The sequence below is a fragment of the Vanellus vanellus genome (genome assembly GCF_965231255.1).
Source record: "Vanellus vanellus genome assembly, chromosome: 1".
NCBI classification, from domain to species: domain Eukaryota; kingdom Metazoa; phylum Chordata; class Aves; order Charadriiformes; family Charadriidae; genus Vanellus; species Vanellus vanellus.
Window position 1 is genome coordinate 1,791,807 of NC_138905.1, and position 20,382 is coordinate 1,812,188.

At 49.2% G+C, this 20,382-nt stretch overlaps 1 protein-coding gene across 1 annotated transcript; it reads left to right on the forward strand.

The window, feature by feature from the left end:
• Window positions 1-1,343: 1,343 nt before the first annotated feature.
• Window positions 1,344-19,679, forward strand: ANKRD16 (ankyrin repeat domain 16; the record flags this gene model as incomplete). Its single annotated transcript, XM_082480179.1, has 8 exons — window positions 1,344-1,681; window positions 4,799-5,019; window positions 8,886-8,928; window positions 10,019-10,127; window positions 11,968-12,129; window positions 16,053-16,131; window positions 18,639-18,840; window positions 19,090-19,679. 7 exons carry the CDS (start codon window positions 1,344-1,346, stop codon window positions 18,797-18,799), a joined length of 1,113 nt encoding a protein of 370 aa, XP_082336305.1. The 3' UTR covers window positions 18,800-18,840; window positions 19,090-19,679.
• Window positions 19,680-20,382: the final 703 nt, after the last annotated feature.

Below are 20,382 nucleotides of genomic sequence, written 5' to 3' on the forward strand. Positions count from 1 at the left end.
GCCACGAGAGGGGCTGAGGAGAGGGGAATGTGGCGGATCCCCAGCCTGAGGGAGGGGCCGGTTCCTGAGGGAAAAGGGAATTTCTGGAGGGAAAAGGGAATTACTGTTTTTTTCTGAGGGAGAAGCCCGTTTCTGTTTTTCCTAAGGGAAAAGGAAATTCCTGGTTTTCTGAAGGAAAAGGGAATTTGTGGAGGGAAAACTACTAGTTTCCCTGAGGGAGAAGCCGGTTTTTGCTTTTTCTGAGGGAAAAGGGTATTTCTGGAGGGAAAAAAGAATTACTGGTTTTCCTGAGGGAAAAGGAAATTATGAATTTTCCCGAGGGAGAAGCTGGGTTCTGGGTTTCCTGAGGGAAAGGGGAATCTCTGGGTTTCCTGAGGGAGAAGCTGGGTTCTGGTTTTCCTGTGGAAAAGGGGAATTTCTGTAAGGAAAATGGAATTACTGGTTTTCCTGAGGGAGAAGCCAATTTGGGATTTTTCTGAGGGAAAATGTTTGGGGTTTTTTTTTTTTTTTTCCATAGGGAAATGGAAATTTCTGGGTTTACTGAAGGAGAGGTCATTTTCTGAATTTCCTAAGGGAAAAGAGAATTTTTGGTTTTCTTGAAGGAGAGGCTGGTTTCTGCTTTTCCGGAGGTAAATGGAATTTACTAGTTTTCCAGAGGAAAAAGAAATTTCAGGTTTTCCTGAGGGAAAGGGAAACTTCTGGATTTCCTGAGGGAGCAACTGGTTTCTGGTTTTCCTAAGAGGAATTTTCTAGTTTTCCTAAGGGGAAAGGGAATTTCTGTTTTTATGGAGGGAGAGGCAGGTTTCTAATTTTTTGGAGGGGAAAATGACATTTTCCCGGGGTGAGAGACTGGTTCCTGGTTTTCCAGATGGAAATGGAGAATTCTGTTTTCCCTGGGGAAGCAGCTAGTTCCTCGTTTTCCCAAGGGAAAAGGAAACTTCTGATTTTCCTGAAGGAGGGGACGGTTTCTGACAATTCCAAGGGGGAAAGTAAATTACTGGTTTTCCTGTGTGAAAAGGAATTGTCTCTTTTTTCCTGAGGGGAAAAGGGAATTTCTGTTTTTCCTGGGGGAGATGCCAGTTTCTGTTTTTCCTAAGAGACAAGGAATTTCTGTCTTTTCTGAGGCCAAAGGGAATTTCTCTTTTTTTCTGAAAGAGAGGCCAGTTTCTGGTATTCCTGAGGGAAAAGGAAATTTTTGGTGTTCCTGAAGGAGAGACTGGTTCCTGCTGTTCCTGAGGGTCAAAGGTAATTTCTGCTTTTCCTGACCCAGGGAACAGCCATTGCATTCACACAGTTTGAAACCGTAATCCTGATTTTTGCCTCTTTCTTGCAGATCTCTAGCCATGGCAAACGGGGAGAGGATGAGGCCACTCCTCCGGCTGGTGCAGGAGGGACGGCTGGACCTCCTCCGGGACGAGCTGCGGCCAGACAACATGCTGGGCCAGGCAGTGCAGAGTTGGCGCTATGGGCGCTTGGGAGACACGCTGCTGCACCATGCTGCCCGTTATGGGCACCAGGATGTTCTCTCCTACCTGGTGGAGGCGCTGGGGATGGACGTTGAGGTGTTTAATAGCGACTACAAAAGGCCCCTCCACGAAGCGGCCTCCATGGGCCACAGGGAGTGTGTCTCCTACCTCCTGGAGAGAGGCGCAAGCGTAGACTGCTTGAAAAAGGCAGACTGGTAGGTCACTGGCTTGTTTTGCCATGGGTCAGAGCAATATCTGAAAGAGGTTTGGATGCAGAAGGTGGGAATGCCACTGCAAGAGCCGTCATTTAGAATCATGGAATCACAGAATGGTTTGGGTTGGAAGGTCCCTTTAAAGGCCATCAAGTCCAACCCCCCTGCCATGGGCAGGGACATTTTCAACTAGATCACATTGCTCAAAGTCCCATCCAACCTGACCTGGAATGTTTCCAGGGATGGGGCATTGACCACCACTCTGGGCAACCTGGACTGGTGTCTCACCACTCTCAGTGTAAAAATTTTCTTCCTTGTATCTAGTCTGAATCTCCCCTCTTTCAGTTTAAAGCCATTACCCCTTGTCCTATCGCAACAGGCCCTGCTAAAAAGTTTGTTTCCATCTTTCTTATTAGCCCCTGTTAAGTACTGAAAGGCCACAATAAGGTCTCCCTGGAGCCTTCTCTTTTCCAGGCTGAACACACCCAACTCTCCCAGCCTGTCCTCCCACAGAGGGGCTTCAGCCCTTGCAGCATCTCTGGGACCTCCTCTGCCCCTGCTCCAGCAGGTCCATGTCTCTCCTGTTCTGAGGCCCCCGAGCTGGAGGCAGCACTGCAGGGGGGTCTCCCCAGAGTGCAGCAGAGGGGCACAATCCCCTCCCTCGCCCCGCTGGCCACGCTGCTGGGGATGCAGCCCAGGATATGGTTGGATTTTTTGGGCTAAATTCCAGCCCTATCACTGATTTTCCCCTTGTTTATCATAGAAGTTGTAAATTGCTGCTTTATTCGCAGATCCCGTTTAAAAGCTTTCATCTGCAGCTATTCATTCTTTCCCGTTTCCTCATTTGATGGGAATCAGTGATACTGATTTACATTTCTGTGTCCTGGTCCTCAAACTGAAATAAGAAGATAAAAAGTAAGTTTTACTCCTTTTTTCCTCCCAGCAAACAGAGCTTCTCAGGTCAGATTTGCTACTGATAGAATAGCAACAGCCTCAGAAACCCAAGAAACAACTGGTTTCTTCAGGGCTTTTGTTTGCTTGCCATGTGGGTAACACGTAATCAAATGATGCGGGAATGAGAATTGGGAATAAACAATAAAGCCTAATCCACAGACAAGCAGCAGGCCTGATTAATGTTAAATTCCCCTCTTGAGGAGGGAGATTTCTGTGTACCACCTTGCAAAAGAAAGCCAAGATTCTGTCCAGCCCACAAATTAAAGGCTAGGGAAGTTGTTTTGAAGCTGAACTAACACAAATACAAAGGCAGCATTTCAGTCCTCATAATTCGAGGCTGTGCCAGCATCGTGCTGACATCAGGGGGAGCAGAGGGAGAAAGAAGTCTCATGCCTTGCGTGTGGATGCATGTGTGTGAGTCTGGTTTTCTTTGATAGGCTTGCAGTACCCTTCCATCCACAGATTAAAAACGGGGAGCTACATGCCTGCTAGCGCGTGTCCCAGCCTTCGGACGAAGTCTCATTTGCATTGAAAATACACGCTGATTTGATGCAGTGTATAGAAACGGAGCTGCAGGAAACACTGAGTTCCAGGCTCAGCTCTACCCCATCATCCCCAGCAGATGCATGTCTAATCTCTTCTTAAAAATCTCCATTGCTGGAGATTTTATCTCCATTCTCAGCACTCTCTTCTTGTCTTTGTATGTCCTTACAACTGGAGCATTTCTCCTAAAGTCTGAGCGAAGGCCCACGAGTTCTTGCTCCTTGTGCAGTGGGAAGTTTTTGTGCTGCAGCTTTTCCTGAATGAGGAATGGAGTTGTTTTGGTTTTTTTTTGTCTCCCAGCTGATGTATGTGGGTTGGTGAAGAGGAAGTAAGTCTTCTCCATGCTGGAGAAGTGTTCATCTTTTCTGGGACATCTCAGAGGGTTTTGTCCAACCCGTGTGCGTACCCAGCGTTTGATGATTGGGTGAAGTTTATAAACATGTAAAATGGGGAATGCAGCTCCCACTTGCAGCAGTTAAACTATTATTGTTATATAACGTGGTAATTGTGGAAAATGGAGGTTGGTGCTGGTGTGGTCAGTAAAATTAGTACTTAAGTAAAGCCAAACACAGGAGATGTCTGTGGGTTCACCACCTTGAGTTACCCACACTGCCTTGCGAGTAAACCCTCAGCTAATGCCCACCTCCTGGTGGCTCTTGGCTTGCTCTTCCAAAGGAGGCTGCAGATCCAGCAACCTCGCTGGTCCTCAGTAGGAAAGGACGGGCAAGGAAACAACAGGTCGTCAGGAAGGAGAAACTCAGTGGAGAACCTGCCCTGCTGCCAAGCAGGAGCTGGGGTGGTTGTTAATCTGCAGTGTGTGGGTTATAGGTGTGAAAACGTGGTCAGTGCTGGATGTGGGGTTGAAAGCAGGGCAAGATGGGCTGTTTGCTGTGTTCATTTGTCAGATGTAGCCACTGACTTTCCAGGAACATGCACACAATCCATGCAAGTCATAGCTTGGAAATTGTGGGATGGAGAAGATGCTGTTCCTCTGGGGAGCTTGTAAAAATGCTTTTAAATATCAAAGGTTGTTCCCAGGCATGTGAAACAGGACAAAACTGTGAAAAGCTTCACTCTTAGGCCAGCTGCTCTGCATCAGAAATGTTCCAGAGTGGCATTTGCTGGTACACTCCTGCTGTACTGTCAGGAGATGCAGAGTTGTCTGTGGTTTGCTGCCTGCAGCCACAGCTGCCTGTCTAGGTGACTGGCTGGGACAAGAAACAGTGGAGTTAACAGCTCTGTCTCAATGGTCCCCAAAGGCCCAGACCCCGTATCACCTGCATGAAAAAGCAGTGCTGTAAAATCTTCATATGCAGTGTGTGGTGAGCACCAGTCAAAGCACCTGAATGGAGGTGAAATGATAAATGTAGCCCTGGGCTTGGAGAAGGTCTTTGCCTTTAGCCAGCAAAGTTTCCTGCTCCCTCGGAGTGGTTTTAGCACACCCATTTTCCCTCTGGCTAGCTTACCACAGCTGGCACTGAGCTACTGTGTTTTATTAGACAGCAGGGCTGGTGCTACAGACAACTTTAAATCGTGTTTCAAGCTCAGACATTAGAACAAAAGCCATCAGGATCATAGGACGCTGTCTCTCTGGTTATTATATTTGTCTCGCCTTTCTTTCAGGACTCCCCTAATGATGGCTTGCACCAGGCAAAACCTGGAGGTGATTAAAGCTCTCGTGGAACATGGAGCCAACCCGCTGCTGAAGAACAAGGATGGCTGGAATTGCTTCCACATTGCGAGCCGGGAGGGCCATCCCCAGGTCCTCCGGTACCTGCTGGATGTGTCCCCAGGGAGCTGGGACACCGAGAGCACAATAAAGAGAACACCTCTGCACACAGCAGGTAAAAGAGCATCCCACTGCTACCAGATGGGTTGGAAGAGCAGAGCGGGCTGTGGTGACGGTGGAGAACAGAAAGGGGATGTTGTTGCAGTTCATGTTTAATTTGGAGAAACAAAGTGTGACCTATCTAGATACAAAAACGCAGGGAAACAGCGAAATATTAAGTTACTGAAATTAAATGAAAAGAGGCTGGTGGTGGGCATTAGTGGGAGCTCACCTCTCTGAACTTTGGTTTGCTAACAGTACTCTGCTGCGTCTTTGCAGGGTTTCACCTCAGGACAGACCCTCAGTTGCTTTCAGATAACTAAACAGCAAGAATTGGGCTTAATAGTTCTTAATGATGTGCCAAAGACTGAGCTTGTGGGGTTGGAGGGTCCTCAGTTCCTATTTCACTGGATTTTGCCTGTACTCAAAGCATGGTTTTGAGGTGAATAAGAATTACGTTCTCTTAGGAGTGGTGGAGCACTTGTGATTACTCGTGACTTTGGCCTCCTTGGACCAAGGTATTTGTCTCCATCTCTGCCTCCCCGTGACAGATGCATCCAAGCTCCCATGGCTCAGAACACATTGCAATACACTTTTCCTTGCTGGTGTATAAAGCTGCAAATTGCACTGCGAGGCTCCAAGCGTATCCTGGCATTTTAAAAGTCCTAGAAGTGGCAGAGCTGCTGAGAGGCACCTTTTGGGGATCTGCCAGTTGATGGCCATTTTTACCAGTTTGGTTTATAGTCTTGTTGTCACTTCTTATAAGAGATGTGTTTCTTGAAATGATCCATTTTTGTGTGCATGCTTGGTGGGCTAGGTCACTATGGCAAATCTGAAAAGCCATAGGGTCTCTAGGCACAACCACTGGAAGAAGCATCATAGGTTTTGTTATTCTCCTGTTGCTCTTAAGAAGGTGGCATTGAGTGGTGAGAAATCCAGAGTGCCTTTCTGGAAAGGAAAAGGATAGTCTCTGCTGGGAATACACAGGGGTGGTTGTTAGTGTTTGAGCCTAGGGTGCCCTATCATCCTTTTCTGCCCTTTTCCTTGGTTTAAAAGGACATATAAAGGGAGTGGACTGGTTTGAGGAACGACAGACATCATCTGTAGGTACAGTGGGGAGCAGAAGGACAGATTTAGCTGAACAGTGACCCAGAGCCAGTTTGGGTTTGGTTTCTGTCTTTCTGACTTTCATCCTTAAGATGGGGAGTGATTAATTTTAATTTGTGAACGATGCACAAGGTGTGCCTCATTTAAGACCTCTGAGCCTTAGTAAGTTGAATGGACCAAAAATACATTAATGCAGAATTAATTTTGTCCTGCTGTGTCTCATTGCCCCTTACTTGTGTGTTTACCCACAGACCCATGCCATCTAGGCAGTCCAGATAAAGCATGTGTCTTCCCAGAGCTTAAATCCCCTTAACTCTTCCCTCAGAGATGCAGTGGGAGTGGACAGTGAAGGGAACAAGTAGAAAGGTGTGTGACACCAAGTCAGGGTGATGTTGTGGGGCAGTTTCGGGGCTGGAGGGTGGTGGCTGACCTGAATCTCAAACATGCCCCATCCCTGAGCGGGGATTAGTCTTTGTGTCCCGAGGCTCAGCAGTGTCTCCGCAGGAGAGATGAGCGTGGGGAGCCACTGCTCAAACCTGCGGCTACGTAAACTCATTTCCCTAAGAATTTAATAGGGATTGACTCTCCGGAAAGACCCGAGATATCATAAGGAGACCCCTGCTGTGCTGTAATTAATCTGTTGGATATGTTGCTCCTTGGCTGTCGTTGCCGTTACTTCTCCAGTCCTCAGCAGCCGCCTGTCCACCGCGCTGTGCTCATCAGCAGTGACAGTCCCAGCCCAGGGGCATTGGCTGTGCCTTAGTCCTTGTGCTTGACCCGGGAATGAAAAATAGCTGATGAGTTGTTTGATGTTTCAGGCTAGGCGGTGAGGAGCAAATTGCCTGAATGAGAAATGGCTAATCCTCATTTATTTGCATGTTCTCCTGTCCCTGCTCAATCCCAGGTCTTATGTTTCCATGTCTGGGCTCGCAGCCCCCTCACAGCCCGCTCCCCACAGAGAGGTGAACTTTGGGTTGGGATCTGGGGGTTGAGAGTCTGAGGACAGGGTCAGGAGCAGGGTGAGGATTGTGCTGAGGAAAAGGGGTGCTTTTGACCTTGAGCTTTAAGTCTCCTCCCTTGCCTCATAGCACTTGGGATATGGGGGTACGGACAGCAATGGTGACATCCAGCGCCTGGTTCTCACTGATTCATAGAAATGTCTTCACCTCTACGTTGCCTCCTATGTTTGACTTTCACTGTGGCGAAGCCATCAACCCATGTTATGGGTTGATTTCTGGTCATTTTACTGATCCAAGTTAGATCACGCATTGGTGCAACAGCAGCTGATGTGGGAGTGACTGGGCAGCAGGAAGGGCTGGAGCTGCTTAAACCACTTTTGCGCCCCAGCATAATTTTAACCCAGGATGATGCTGGAGGCTGGTGCTTGGTGGGTGCTGGTGCCAGCATCCACACACACACCAGCACATAGCCCACTTCCACAGACACAGCTCCTGAGGCAGGGGCATGGGTGAGGGGCTGGAGATGATGCTGGAGCTACCAGGGGAAATCATGTCAAGACGAACCACTGTCTCAATGAGTTTACATCCCAAGGGTGTGGATATGAGCACATTAACCCGTGACCAGTCCAGCTGGCTTCCTGGCACGGTTATCCCTGGGTAGATGATGGGTAATTTTCTTCCCCCATGCAATTTTTTTTCAGGTTGATTCCTCAAGCTTTGCTGCTTCATATATCCGTAGCCTGAGGCAAGAGAGCGGGGGAGATGTAATTAGAGGAAGTGGAGTGCAACAGTGGATCTGAGTGCTGCAGCTTTCTTGTGTCTCTGTTGCTGTTAATGGATGTAATCGTGTTGCTTGAGGTGTTTTTTCTTCACGTAGCTTGGGATTTTTTAAAGCCTCTGTTTCGAAAATCCTTTTCACAGTGTGGCTCTGCCTGTATTTACATCAGCTCAGGTGAAGGGCTGATAAACGAGCAGGGAGCAGGAGCAAACGGTCAAGGTCTGGGAGGATGGGAACTCCTTTTTGGGCTTTCAAAGAGCTGCTATTGTGCAGCTGTGTCTGAAGGTTATTGCTGGTAACACAGATTTGCCAGGGGCCCTTCTTCCATCGCACAGAGTAAATAGCCTGATGTAGCAGCTCTGGGCTTGGTTTGATTTTTTTTTTTTCTTTAATTTAATTCATTTGTTTTGCAAAATGACCTGCAGAAAAAAAAAGCCAGATTAAGGCTGTCTGCACATTGCTGTGATACGATGTGTTTAAAAAAAAAAAAAGAATATTTCAGTGCATGATGTTCAAATCCTCCCCCACTGTTGTTTTTCCTCTGAGATGCTGTCTGGGTGAGGATGCTTCATTAGGATGATGCGATGGGAGTGATGGGTAGTTTGAGTGGCTGAGGAGGGGCGGAAATGCCATCCAGCTATTCACTAGCTCCCTGCTTTGTGTTCATTTTGCTTCTCACAGATTTCACTTCAGGGATTAACAAATACTTGCAAGAAAAGATCTTTGTGTCAGCTTAATTGCATGTACAGTCTCATGCACGCACTCTGCAGTTAGAAGCAAATAGGTGCCTATACACATGCTTTTTCCCTGGGTTATCTGGTGTTTTCCTATGGCATGAGGGGAAGGGAAGGCTTGAGATCTGGAGACTTATGTTTTAATTAAAAAAAAAATTCAAAAGCTTTAAATTTAAAGCCTCTTGCAACCTCTTCTCTCATCATGAGTAAGCCAAAAGGGTCAGAAACCTTATTATGTTTCACCGTAGGTGGACAGTGGCATGAAAACATAAATTAACCCTGCGCTTCTCTCTTTCTCCCGCAGCAATGCACGGCTGTTTTGATGTTGTGGAGCTGCTGCTGGAGCGGTAAGCAGGCTTCCTCCTGGCACTGCTGTTGCCTTCCCAGTCTCACCCACCTCCCATCCACTGCCAGGCTCACTCCAGCTGCCTGGACACAAAGGGCGTTTATGCCATTCGGGAAGCCCAGCTGCCATGCATGCGATCCCGATGCCATCCTTGTTTCCTCTGTGTTTTTCACGGCCTGTTAGGGACCTTTGAGACAAGGACGCTCTCTGGATGGGCTCCGATGGGCTCTGACTTCACTATGACATAAGCCCCAGTTATATAACTCAGCTCATCTTCTGTGCTGATTCATTCCTGTTGCCTCTGATATGTCCGAGGCCATATGATAACAACAAAACAGTTTTCTGACAGCTTGGTTCTGGGTGCAGCTCTTCCAGGCTGGACTCAGCTTCCAGGCTTTATTTTCAGGCTGTAACTCCCGGAAGACTGATGTGAAGTGGCTTTAAATCAACCTGTGCCTGGTCATCCTGACCCTGTTACCTTCCTAACTAACACTGCCTACTGCCAGAGCTGGAGCAGCTTTCCCCAGGCATTGCAGCCGCTGCTAGCCACAGCTCCCATTAGCCGACTCTTCCCAGCCTTGTTAATTCCTGTCTGTGCTTGGCCCAGCATAAACATAGCCCCGTGATTTGAGCCAGGCTTTCAATTTTAATTCAGTCTTCTCTCATTTCAATGGAGCTTTAACCTGAGCAAGACTTGTGGGCTTTGATTTTGTACATGGCATTGTTACGTGAGGATATGGTTTTCCCTTCTGCCAGCGCAAAGCCTGTGCACACCTTACCCCTTCCAGAGATCCTCTGTTTGGGGGCAAGGGAAGTAAATGTAAATGATGTATAGAGCCTTGGCTTTTGTGCAGCCGAGCAAGCTGCACCAGCTGGGTACCAGATCTCTGACCCAAAAAACCCTAGCAGTCCGTATCCCAGGTCATAAAGCACTGGGACAGGTTTATGAGTGGTCTACGGATGGGCTTTATATATGCCGTTTCCCATCCCATCTGCTGATTGTCTCCTGTCCCATCAATGCAGAGCAACTGGTGCAGTAAGGATTTTGGAGCTGCCAACAACTCTGTCCTGGCTTTTGTCTTCCCTCCCAGGTGCCAGTACAAACCTGACAGCAGAGACAAATGTGGAGTCACTCCCTTTATGGATGCCATCCAGAACGGGCATGTCAACATCGCCCGGCTGCTCCTAGAAAAACATCAGGTAGGTGCCAAAAACCTCAGCTCCCTCCCCCAGGACCTGACCTAGAACTGCCAGGACAAGCAATCCACATGTTCACCATTCACCATAACCAAATTGTAAAGAAGCAAATTCACAAATTGTAAAGAAGCAAACTGCAAAAGAAGGCAAATTCCCTCTGGAAATGAGCAAAATTTTGCCGACTAGGGCCACCAGGACTCAGCTCATGGGAAGGACTTGCCCTAGGGCAGGAATATACCCCCATAGCTGGTGAAGGGGGATGGAGAGGCAAGGCAGTGGCAGGAAGGGACAGGACTTCCCCAGCGCTGCAGGGGCACCTGTGTCAAAGTCTGGAACAGGTTGCTCAGAGAGGTGGTAGATGCCCCATCCCTGGATACATTCCAGGTCAGGTTGGACAGGACTCGGAGCAACGTGATCCAGTTGAAGATGTCCTTGCTTATTGCAGGGGGGTTGGACTAGATAGCCTTTAAAGGCCTCTTCCAACCCAGACTGTTCCATGATTCTAACGCGCACAAAGCCAAGAGCCATGCTGGGGAGTGCAGGGGCTCTGCGTGGAGGCCCTGTGTTGGAGGCTGTGCTGAGAGTGGATGACAGGGAGGTGTGGGGCTGCGCCAGCTGCAGCTCATCTCTGGCCTCCCTCTCTTGTGGCAGCTGCTGCTCCTGTGTTGTCTCCCAGCAATCTCCAATTTCCTCCAACATACAAGTCGTAACTGGGATGTCGTTAGAGCCAATTGTGCATAGTAGGAACCAGGCCACTGCATTATTTATTGACTGTTGAATTGATGTGAGATGGTTGGAGCCCATGTAACGAGTGGAAGTGGGGTTGTGCCTCCCCTCTCATCTCCTTTGCCCTCACTTGGCCTCTCCCCTGCACAAGCTCTCGAGTTCATCGGACACTGTGCTGAACCGGTGCAGCTCGCTGGCCTGGCAGAAAGCTAGCATGGCAAAACCAGTGAATCTGTTTGTGCTGTGCTGGCAGGTTGAATTGGCCAGCTGAGCTTCCAGCAAGGCACAGAGTGGGCCAGGGAAGGTGATACCACACTTTTGAAGATCGCAGGTTTGGGCCTACTCAGCCATAACACCCAGCAGAGATGGTTTGATGCCCAGGTTGTGTTCGAGTATGTAGAGACTTGTTGATTTCAGGAGATGTTTATGTGCTTGTCTTCACTCATCTGGCCTTTACAGGATAAAACGTTCATGAAGTTTGCTTACATTTTTGGTCTCGCATTTCAGGCAATGAAGATGGAATAGTTGATTTAATTTCCTCGTTGTGGTGCCCTGGCTTACTGCCATGAAGCAGCACAGGAAACACTAATGTTGCTTGCTTCTAGGTTTTGTAAAACTGTGAGTCAGGCCCACTAGACTTCAAGAGGCTGGATTATATCCTTTAAGGCGAGTGCACTGTGTATTACTTCTGTTACCCTTCTTGATTTTACATCTTTGCGGTTCATGTTCAGAGACTCACAGAAGAGATCTATCTCATGAGGTCATCCACCCATCTCCCTCCCTCTACCTGCGTCCAAGTGCTTCTCCACCAGCACAGAGGTTGGAGATGGGTTGTTTCTTGCTACTTTAAAGAGTTGAAATCCATCATATGTGCATCAACTGAAGAGAGAGGGGGCACTAGTTTTGCTTATCACTTGAAAATCTCATCAGAGAGCTGGTTCTGGTCTGCAAATCACAGTGCTACCAACCGCACTGGTCCTGCTGGTGACATCCCACATGTTCATTGCAATCACCATTGCCATAGCAGGTGAACATGATTCTGCTTGGGCTGGTGATTGTCATTGAATGTTTGGCCAGGCTGTAAATTTCTTTCCCTTTCCTTCCTCCCCCGTTCCAGGCCTGTCCTTCAGCTGTGGATGCACTGGGTGCTCAACCTCTGCACCGGGCAGCTGTCACAGCCCAGGATGAAGCCATCCAGTTCCTCGTCTCCGAGCTGGGTATTGATGTCAACGAGAGAGCGACGACCCTCCAACTCACAGCACTGCATTATGCAGCCAAGGTTTGTCCCTGTTCCCAGGCTCCCTCTACAAAGTCTCTGCCGGTTGGTGTGCTACAGGCAGGCATCTAAAACAGGCTGGTTTAGTTGTTTGCCACTGATGGAGGATTTACATTCCTAGCTCATCCTCTGTCACTGTCTGTCTGCTCCTGACCAGTCCCATACCCCGTTTAATGGGTTTTAGACCTTCATTAAGTGTGTCCAGCTGCCTGCAGAGTGGTGGTAGGTATAAGTTGCTACGTTCATCACCCTCCTGCCCACGCTGCTGACTGCGCTGCGGGTTAGTAGACCCTCCTGCCTGGCATGTGGCTGAGTGAGATTGTGCAGGAGCAGAGGTGAGTGGTGACAGGGCATAGCTCCTTGGCCATGAATCCAGTTGGCTGTGGTCTGGGTAGGGCTTGACCCACACCTCTGGTGAGTGTTACTCTTCCAGTCCGCTGCCTTTGGACCAAAGTGCAATGCTTGAAGGGAGTCGTCCCTGCTAGTTATAGGGAGCTGTCGGTACCAACAGTTCATGAGCTGTGCCAGTTCTTCACCAGCATCTTCTCACTTGCCTGGCAGAGGAGATGTGGATGAAATGCTGCTCAGATTTCTTTCCCCGTTTTTCTTCAGCCCTGGCAGTTTGGGTTCTGGTGGGTCAGTGGCCAGTCTCCATGCCAGCAGCTTGCAGGACAGAGGATGGCTGGTGCACTGTGAAACAGCAACTGTTTGTTGCAGTAGGCCAGAATCTGGCCTGCCTATGGCCAGGTGTGAGAAAGGAGAAGTGGAAAGGCGGAGGGAGCTCCCGGCCACTTATCTGTGTCCTTCGCACAGGAGCTGTTTTGAATTCCAGGCAGCGAGAGTTGTTTGCGCTTCCTCCTCCTCCCATCTCACACCTCTGCGGGAAGTGGGGCCTGGTGGGCTATGGGTCCTGCAGCAGTCCCTGGAAGTGCAGAGCAGATCCCAAAAGCCTCACTGCTGACCAGGATCCCTCCTGGGACCCTGCTGCCTCCCTTCTGCTTGGTGCTGTCGCACTACAATGTGCACCATGCTGGCAGCCAGCAGCAAGGGAAGGTCCCTGCTCAGATCCCTGCATGTTAAACCTCATGAGCGTTAATGTGCAGCACTCAGAGCCTGGTCTAGACTTGTAGTGGGAACGAGGCATCATCCCAGCGCCCCACTCCTACAAAAGCATCAATGACACTTACTGGGAGTGCTGGCAACAGTATTCTCCTCCAGCAGGACCCAGCCGTGGCATTTGCTGGCTCCCACAAAGGAGGCCTTTCTCCCAGTTTCCCTTCCTCATGCTCTGAGAAACCATGTTGAAAGCCCTTTTGGTTGCCAAGGGTACGTTTAACAGCAAGGCTATTGGGGAATATAATGTGCCTTGGAGAAGATCCCAGCTCTGTCTTGGCGAGCGGCTGATTGGGGGGCGATTTGATGGGTTTCTTCTTCCTTCCCGAGGCTCAGTGTCACTTTATATTTACAGCATCGTTTGTTTGGCTGGTGGTTTGTTTCTTTTTTCTTCTTTTCTTATTACTTTGCATTTATAAATACGTGGAAATCAAATTATGCTTTCAACCCAATTTGCTGCCAAGGCTGTGGCAGCTAAAGCAGTTTCTGGCTTGCTGTCTTTGCCACTGAGAGGGGGTGTGCATGCAGCAGGGAAACGGGAGCCTTGAGCAGGGGGGAAGATGCTACTGAGTGGTACGATTATGGGGGAAAAGAGTGGGTGGTGGGGATAAAAATAAGAGCCTTCCATTTTCATGCCACACGACAAAGACTAATTCGTTGCATTGAAGAAGTGATTACAAAATCAGGCATGTTATTTACGGAGAGAGGATTTATTTGGCATAAAAGTATCTAAAGGGTGGGTTGAAGGAGGATGGAGCCAGACTCTTTTCAGTGGTTCCCAGTGACAGGACGAGGGGTAATGGGCACAAGTCGGAACATAGGAAGTTCCGTTTACACGGAAAAACTTCTTTACGGTTCGGGTGACAGAGCACTGGAACAGGCTGCCCAGGGAGGTCGTGGAGTCCCCTTCTCTGAAGATTTTCAAGACCCGCCTGGATGCAGTCCTGAGTAATGTGCTCTAGGTAGTCCTGCTTTGGCAGGGGAGTTGGACTAGATGATCTCTAGAGGTCCCTTCCAACTCCAAAGATTCCATGTTTCCGTGATTTACAGAAAAGCTTGTGCAGAGAGGAGGGCTGTGGGGGCTGTGTTGCACTTTCCCCTGCAGCATTTAAAATTGGCTAACAGCAGAGGCAAGATAGAGGACAGACACTGTGGGGTGTGGAAGCATGGTGTTCTGCATCTTCTCACAGGGCATTACAGATGCTGGAGTAATCCTTTAGGAAATGCTGGTGCCTGAGGGTACCACAGGCAGATGCGCAACAGTCCACATCAGCAACAGGTTCTGCTCTCTGAGCTGAAATACATGTCAGTAAGAGCAACTCTAAATCCCTGTGCTACTTGAAATGGATTTACAGCATAGGAAAACACACAGCTTTTTACTGACATTTGGTCCTTTTCACAAACAGCCAGCTGCCAATTATGAAAGCTAAGTCAGGGACCCTACAGCTCTGTGGCCAGCTGAAGTTAAAAGCAATTTAATTGAGTTACTTGATTGGAAGTGAGGATTGGAGAGGCAGAGGCAAGATCGTTTGACAAATTAGTGCACTAATTTGCTATTAAGAAACATCTTTAGGTGTGTCACCCAGTTGTCAGAGGTCATTTGTGCATTAACTCTTCTGCAGCCACAGGCAAAGGCAAAGCCATGCCGGGAGACAGTCCTCCAAATTCCTTGCGCCTCAAGGTCTCAGCTGGGCAAGATGGATCTATTGACCATGATCAGGAAGATGGTACGGGATCTATAGTTCTCTAAAAGAAGAGGAAGCTCCGGGGAGACCTTGTATTGGCCTTCCAGTACCTAAAGGGGCCTACAGGAAAGATGGGGAGAGACTCTTTATCAGGGGGTGTAGTGTTAAGATGAGGGGTAATGGGTTTAAACTGGAAGAAGGTAGATTTAGATTAGATATTAGGCAGAAATTCTTTACTCTGAGGGTAGTGAGACGCTGGAACAGGTTACCCAGAGAAGCTGTGGCTGCTCCATCCCTGGAGGTGTTCAAGGCCAGGCTGGATAGGGCTTTGAGCAACCTTGTCCAGTGGAAGGTGTCCCTGCCCATAGCAGGGGGTTGGAACTAGATGATCTTTAAGGTCCCTTCCAACTCTAACCATCCTATGATTCCATGATTCTAAAAGCAGATCCACCTGCTTGGATCTGGACTGGATTTTATGTCTATCACACTTGCCCTGCTGAGGCACGGCTCTCAGTCTTTGGCTGTACCACCACCCCCACAGACAGCTCTGGGCTGTGGTGTGATTTTAAGCACTATTGGTCGTAATTGAACAGTTTTGATTTTATAACGTGGTGTTAAATGTTCACAGAGAGAATTATGCTCCTGGAATGCCTCTTGTTGCCTTTTTGGCCTCTGGGTCGAAATTGCTGCCAGGGACACGCAAGGCATGCAGACATGCTGACAGAGGGCCAAGCTCCAACTCCTCTCTCATGGGCTGCCAGCGGGAGGGCTGGAGAAGGTGCCTGGTGGCATCTCTCTCTGGCCAATTCCCATGGGATATCAGTAGCATGTCTGCTGTTCCTGGGCAATCCCTGGCTAATGTACCTGATCTGTACTGCCACAGGCAGCTGACCCTGATTTCCAGCCGCTATAAGGTCCTCTGGAGCCCAAAGCATCTTCTGGTACCCCCAGATTTGACCATGACGGAGTAGATCTGCGTCTGTGCTCTTCCAGGTGCCGTATGCAGTTAGGGACAGATCGCTTGCGGCCTCCTTTCTTTTGACGCCTGTGTTATTTCTGCTAAATGCGAAGGTGAGAAATTGTGCAAAGCTGATTCTGAATTTCATGTGCCTGTGCTCACCACTGCAGGAAGGACACGTGCACACCATCCAGACGCTGCTGTCTCTTGGCGCTGATGTCCACGCAAAGGATGGGAAGAGCCGTTCCGGTAGGGCTGCTGAGCTATTTGTTCACCCTCTGTATGACAGCGAGAGTGGGCTTTAATAACAGGAGCCCAACCTCCAAAGCAGCCTGTGCTGCCTCCGCTCAGCGAAGCGTGCAAGGGGATGCCAGATGCATGTATGCAAATGGCTCTTGGAGCAGCACAACATGTGGGGTTTTCTTTTTTGCAGCTTTCATTCACTGGCTTTCTTTCTACTGGACTTTCTGATGTCTAATGGCGTGGTTGAGCCTGCGCTGGGGCCTTTCCCTCAGGGGAAGAACAGAGATGCTAATTGGTGTTTCACTTTACCCAGCTGCTTATTTTGCATGCAACTTTCAGGAGTTTAGTATCTTTGATACCACTGTCTCGCTGACAAATTTCCTTGAAATTAGCCAGTTCGAAATGGTTAGGGTGGGCAGAGAAGTGCAACAATTGCACAAGCTCTTAAGCCTCAGTTCCTTAACAAACTGCTTAAGAATGGCTTACAAGCAAATAACAGAGCTTGAACGTAAATATAGTTGCTATAGTAATGTCAGTGAGTTGGCATTCCCAGTGTGAGAGTATGAGGCGCATCTCTTGAAAAAAGTATATATAAATTATTTCAGCCATTGCCAAAATTGGCAACTTACCCAGTCTTCAGGTTTGCTTAATAACACGCTTCAGTGGTGAGCATGAAGAGTCTTGTGTCTCTCTTGGTCTCTCCCTCCACCCCCTCCCTGAGTAAATTCATGCTCTGCTGAACTTGTCCAACCCTGGGATGTTTGCGGTGGCTCCTCGTGCCTGTCGGCTGCCCCATTCCGTGGCTGTTTTGCTGTGTTAGTGTCAGTGCATCCTAGGGTGCTTCTCACCCAGACTCCACTCCTGCAAAGTGTCTTGCGTGGATTATCCATGAGGATCAGGATACCCCATGGTCAACATCAGCCTGCAGCAGGAGCTAACAACCCTCAGTGTAAAAGATACTTGCCCCTGTGCAGGATTAGGCCAGGATATCAAGGCTGGCTCACTCTGCTACACAAGCCAACTGTACCAGGACTGCCCGACTGTGCTGGACCCATGCTGGATCAGCGTGCCGGCTGCCAGAGGGGTCTGCAGGACAAGCTGGCGCTTGGGTTGGAGTATTTCAGCCTCCTTCTGTGAGATGCCTTTTGCTGCATGGAGTGTGTGGAGACCTTTCTGATTTACTCCCGGACTGTAGAGTGAGCTGGCAGGGAGCCCCAGCCCATAAAGGACCCTGGTCACATCCAGAGTAGTTTCAAGCCCCTCTCTTGCACGTCACTATTAAATCCCCTCCAAACACAGAGCAATAAGAAGCACGGAGGCCTTTTGCTTTGCTTGTTCTATCCTACAGCCTCCCCCTCCTGCCGTGGGCACCCTCTGCCCATGGTTTGGCCAAAATGAACCGAGTTGGCTTAAATACTCCCAGATATGTGTGCAAACATGGTTAGCTGTGCCTCAGCCAGGTTAGTACTGCTTGATGGACTGGAGGGACTAGTAATCTTCGAGGCGGGGATGTGGGGTAATAGCTGGGGTAAACCACGCTGGTAGCTTTTGTACCGGCATGGCTGGGTGTGGATGAGGATGTGTTCCCTGCTTGTGCAGGTTTAGTCATCCCATTGCTGCTGTAGATATTCACGGCTGTGGCTGCTGAGCCCTGCTGTGCCATCACACGGCTGCTTGGCTGGGTGTTGCAACTGGGAGAAGTTATCTTTTACCCTCAATGTGTTCCCTCCGCTGGGTTTCCTTCCCGGGAATCATAGAATGATTTAGGTTGGAAGGGACCTTGAAAATCATCGAGTTCCACCCCCTCTGCCCTGGGCAGGGACACCTCCCACCAGCCCAGGTTGCTCAGAGTCCCATCCAACCTGGCCTTGAACACCTTGGGTCAAAGGAGGTGATTCTGCACCTCTGCTCCACTCTCGTGAGACCCCACCTGGAGTACTGCCTCCAGCTCTGGAGTCCCCAACATAAGAAGGACATGGACCTGCTGGAGCGTGTCCAGAGGAGAACCACGAGGATGATCCGAGGGCTGGAGCACCTCTCCTGTGAGGAGAGGCTGAAAGAGTTGGGGCTGTTCAGCCTGGAGAAGAGAAGGCTCCGGGGAGATCTTATTGCGGCCTTCCAGTCCCTAAAGGGGGCCTACAGGAGAGCTGGGGAGGGACTTTTTACTCGGGCATGTAGCAAGAGGATGAGGGGGAATGACTTCAAACTGGAAGAGGGCAGGTTCAGATTAAACATTAGGAAGAAGTTTTTCACTGTGAGGGTGGTGAGGCACTGGAACAGGTTGCCCGGAGAAGCTGTTGAGGCCCCATCCCTGGAGGTGTTCAAGGCCAGGCTGGACGTGGTCTTGGGCAACCTGGTGTAGTGGGAGGTGTCCCTGCCTATGGCAGGGAGGTTGGAACTTGATGATCTTCAAGGTCCTTTCCAACCTAAACCATTCTATGATCTGAAGCATGCTGAGGCCAAACCCATCGGGCCATGTCAGCTCCTGTTTTGACCTCTTGTCTCCCCCACAGCCCTGCATGCAGCGTGTGCTGGGCAGCAGGTGGATGCCACACGGATCTTGCTCCGTGCCGGGCTGCGGGACGCCCCAGATGGCACAGGCACGCTGGCACGGCAGCTCGCGAGGAAGCCTGATGTCATCCAGGTTTTCCAGGAAGCAAATGTCAGCACGTGAGACGAAATGGGAAAAAGAGAAAGCTGCTTCATTTCAGCATGGTATGTTAGTTATCACTTAACAGCTATTCAGATTTAGGTATACACCTGTTTAAAATTATGGATTTTTTGCCCAAGGATTGAGCAGATAAACAAAGCTTGACACTAGGGAAGTATGTTTAGGAGAAAACCTATTTTAAATAAGATTATCTCACAAAGGTAATGGACGTGATGAGTCTGGGCTATCACGGTCCTGTACTGACCCGTTCATTGTAAATTTATGGCTGCTCTTCTTTCACTTCTAAATTTCAGGGCTGAACTTGACCTCTTCTTGTGCAGCACCCAGCGCATCCAAACAGCTGAGGCCACAGCTCCCTGCAGTATAACCATCCAAGGAAGGAGCCCCACAGGCCACTGCTAGATGACCTCTCGGGATCCATGTGGGTTGAATTGACTGGAGCCTGCCTAGCTCTTGTTGGGATGTTTCCATACAGTGGCATCCTGAAGGAGAAGATACGCCTGGATCGTTGTTTTTTATATCCCTTAATGGACCTGCTCTCCACCAATCTCTTCAGTTGCTTTAAGTGGCCACCTCTTTCGGTAGCCCCTGAGAGAGGACAAGTGCAGTGCAGCGTAAGTGAGCCCTTGGTGACTCTTGCTTCATCAGATTTGAGCTGCAGAGGACAAGCACGGGGAGTCTCCAAGCTGCATCAACCTCCTAGGTCCTTTCTGAACCCAAAGCCTGCTGAAATCAATACAAAGACCTCAACCTTGTGATGACATCAAGGGTCTTTGGATCAGACTGAAAAAGCGGTATTTGTTATTCCAGACAGTCTTGCTTGGTACTTCTCACCACCAATGAACTTTAAAAAAAAAAAAAATATATATATCCTGCCCTTTGAAGTGTATAGGGAAATGGCTTAATATTTAATGTAGACAGTAAGTCTCCAACAGGCTGGAATACACATAAAGGTAAGAGCTACTGTAGCTGCTTGGTTTGTTCGTATGCATCTGGAATGATAAATTTGGTTTTCCATAGAAACATGGCACGCCCCTGTCTACATGCAACGTCAAGACATAAAACAACAACAGGATTCTGCAGTTTTGGCGATAGCTGATGGTAAACATCAGGCCTTTAACTGAGGGAGCGAGCTAGGTTTTGCTCTGCCCAAGTCATGGTGCTTGTGTGACGGTCTGATGCACGACCCACATGCTGCTGGGTGGGTTTAAGACGATGCTGAGCTCTGTTCAGGTGAGAAACTCCCACCCCACGGTCCCTGGAGCAGAATTTGCCGTGATGATCCTGAGCCAACAGTGCCATGGTCCTCTTGAGTTAAACAGCCTTTGCAGCAGTGTTAGGGCTTCCTTCCCTCTGACGCTTTGCGTTGCACGAGGAGAGTCAGCTTGCAAAAATAATTTGGGGGGCTGTGAGAGGGGCCTGATGGCTTGCAAGAGCGTGAGAAGCAGGGCTCGGTAGCATCTTAAGACTTCCAAACAAGCCTGCAAAGACCTGCTTTTTGCCAGTCTTCCCCTGTCTTGTTTTTCCATTTGTGAAGGTGATTCTTCCCCACCAGGGAGGGAAACTGGATTAATGCTGGAAGGCAC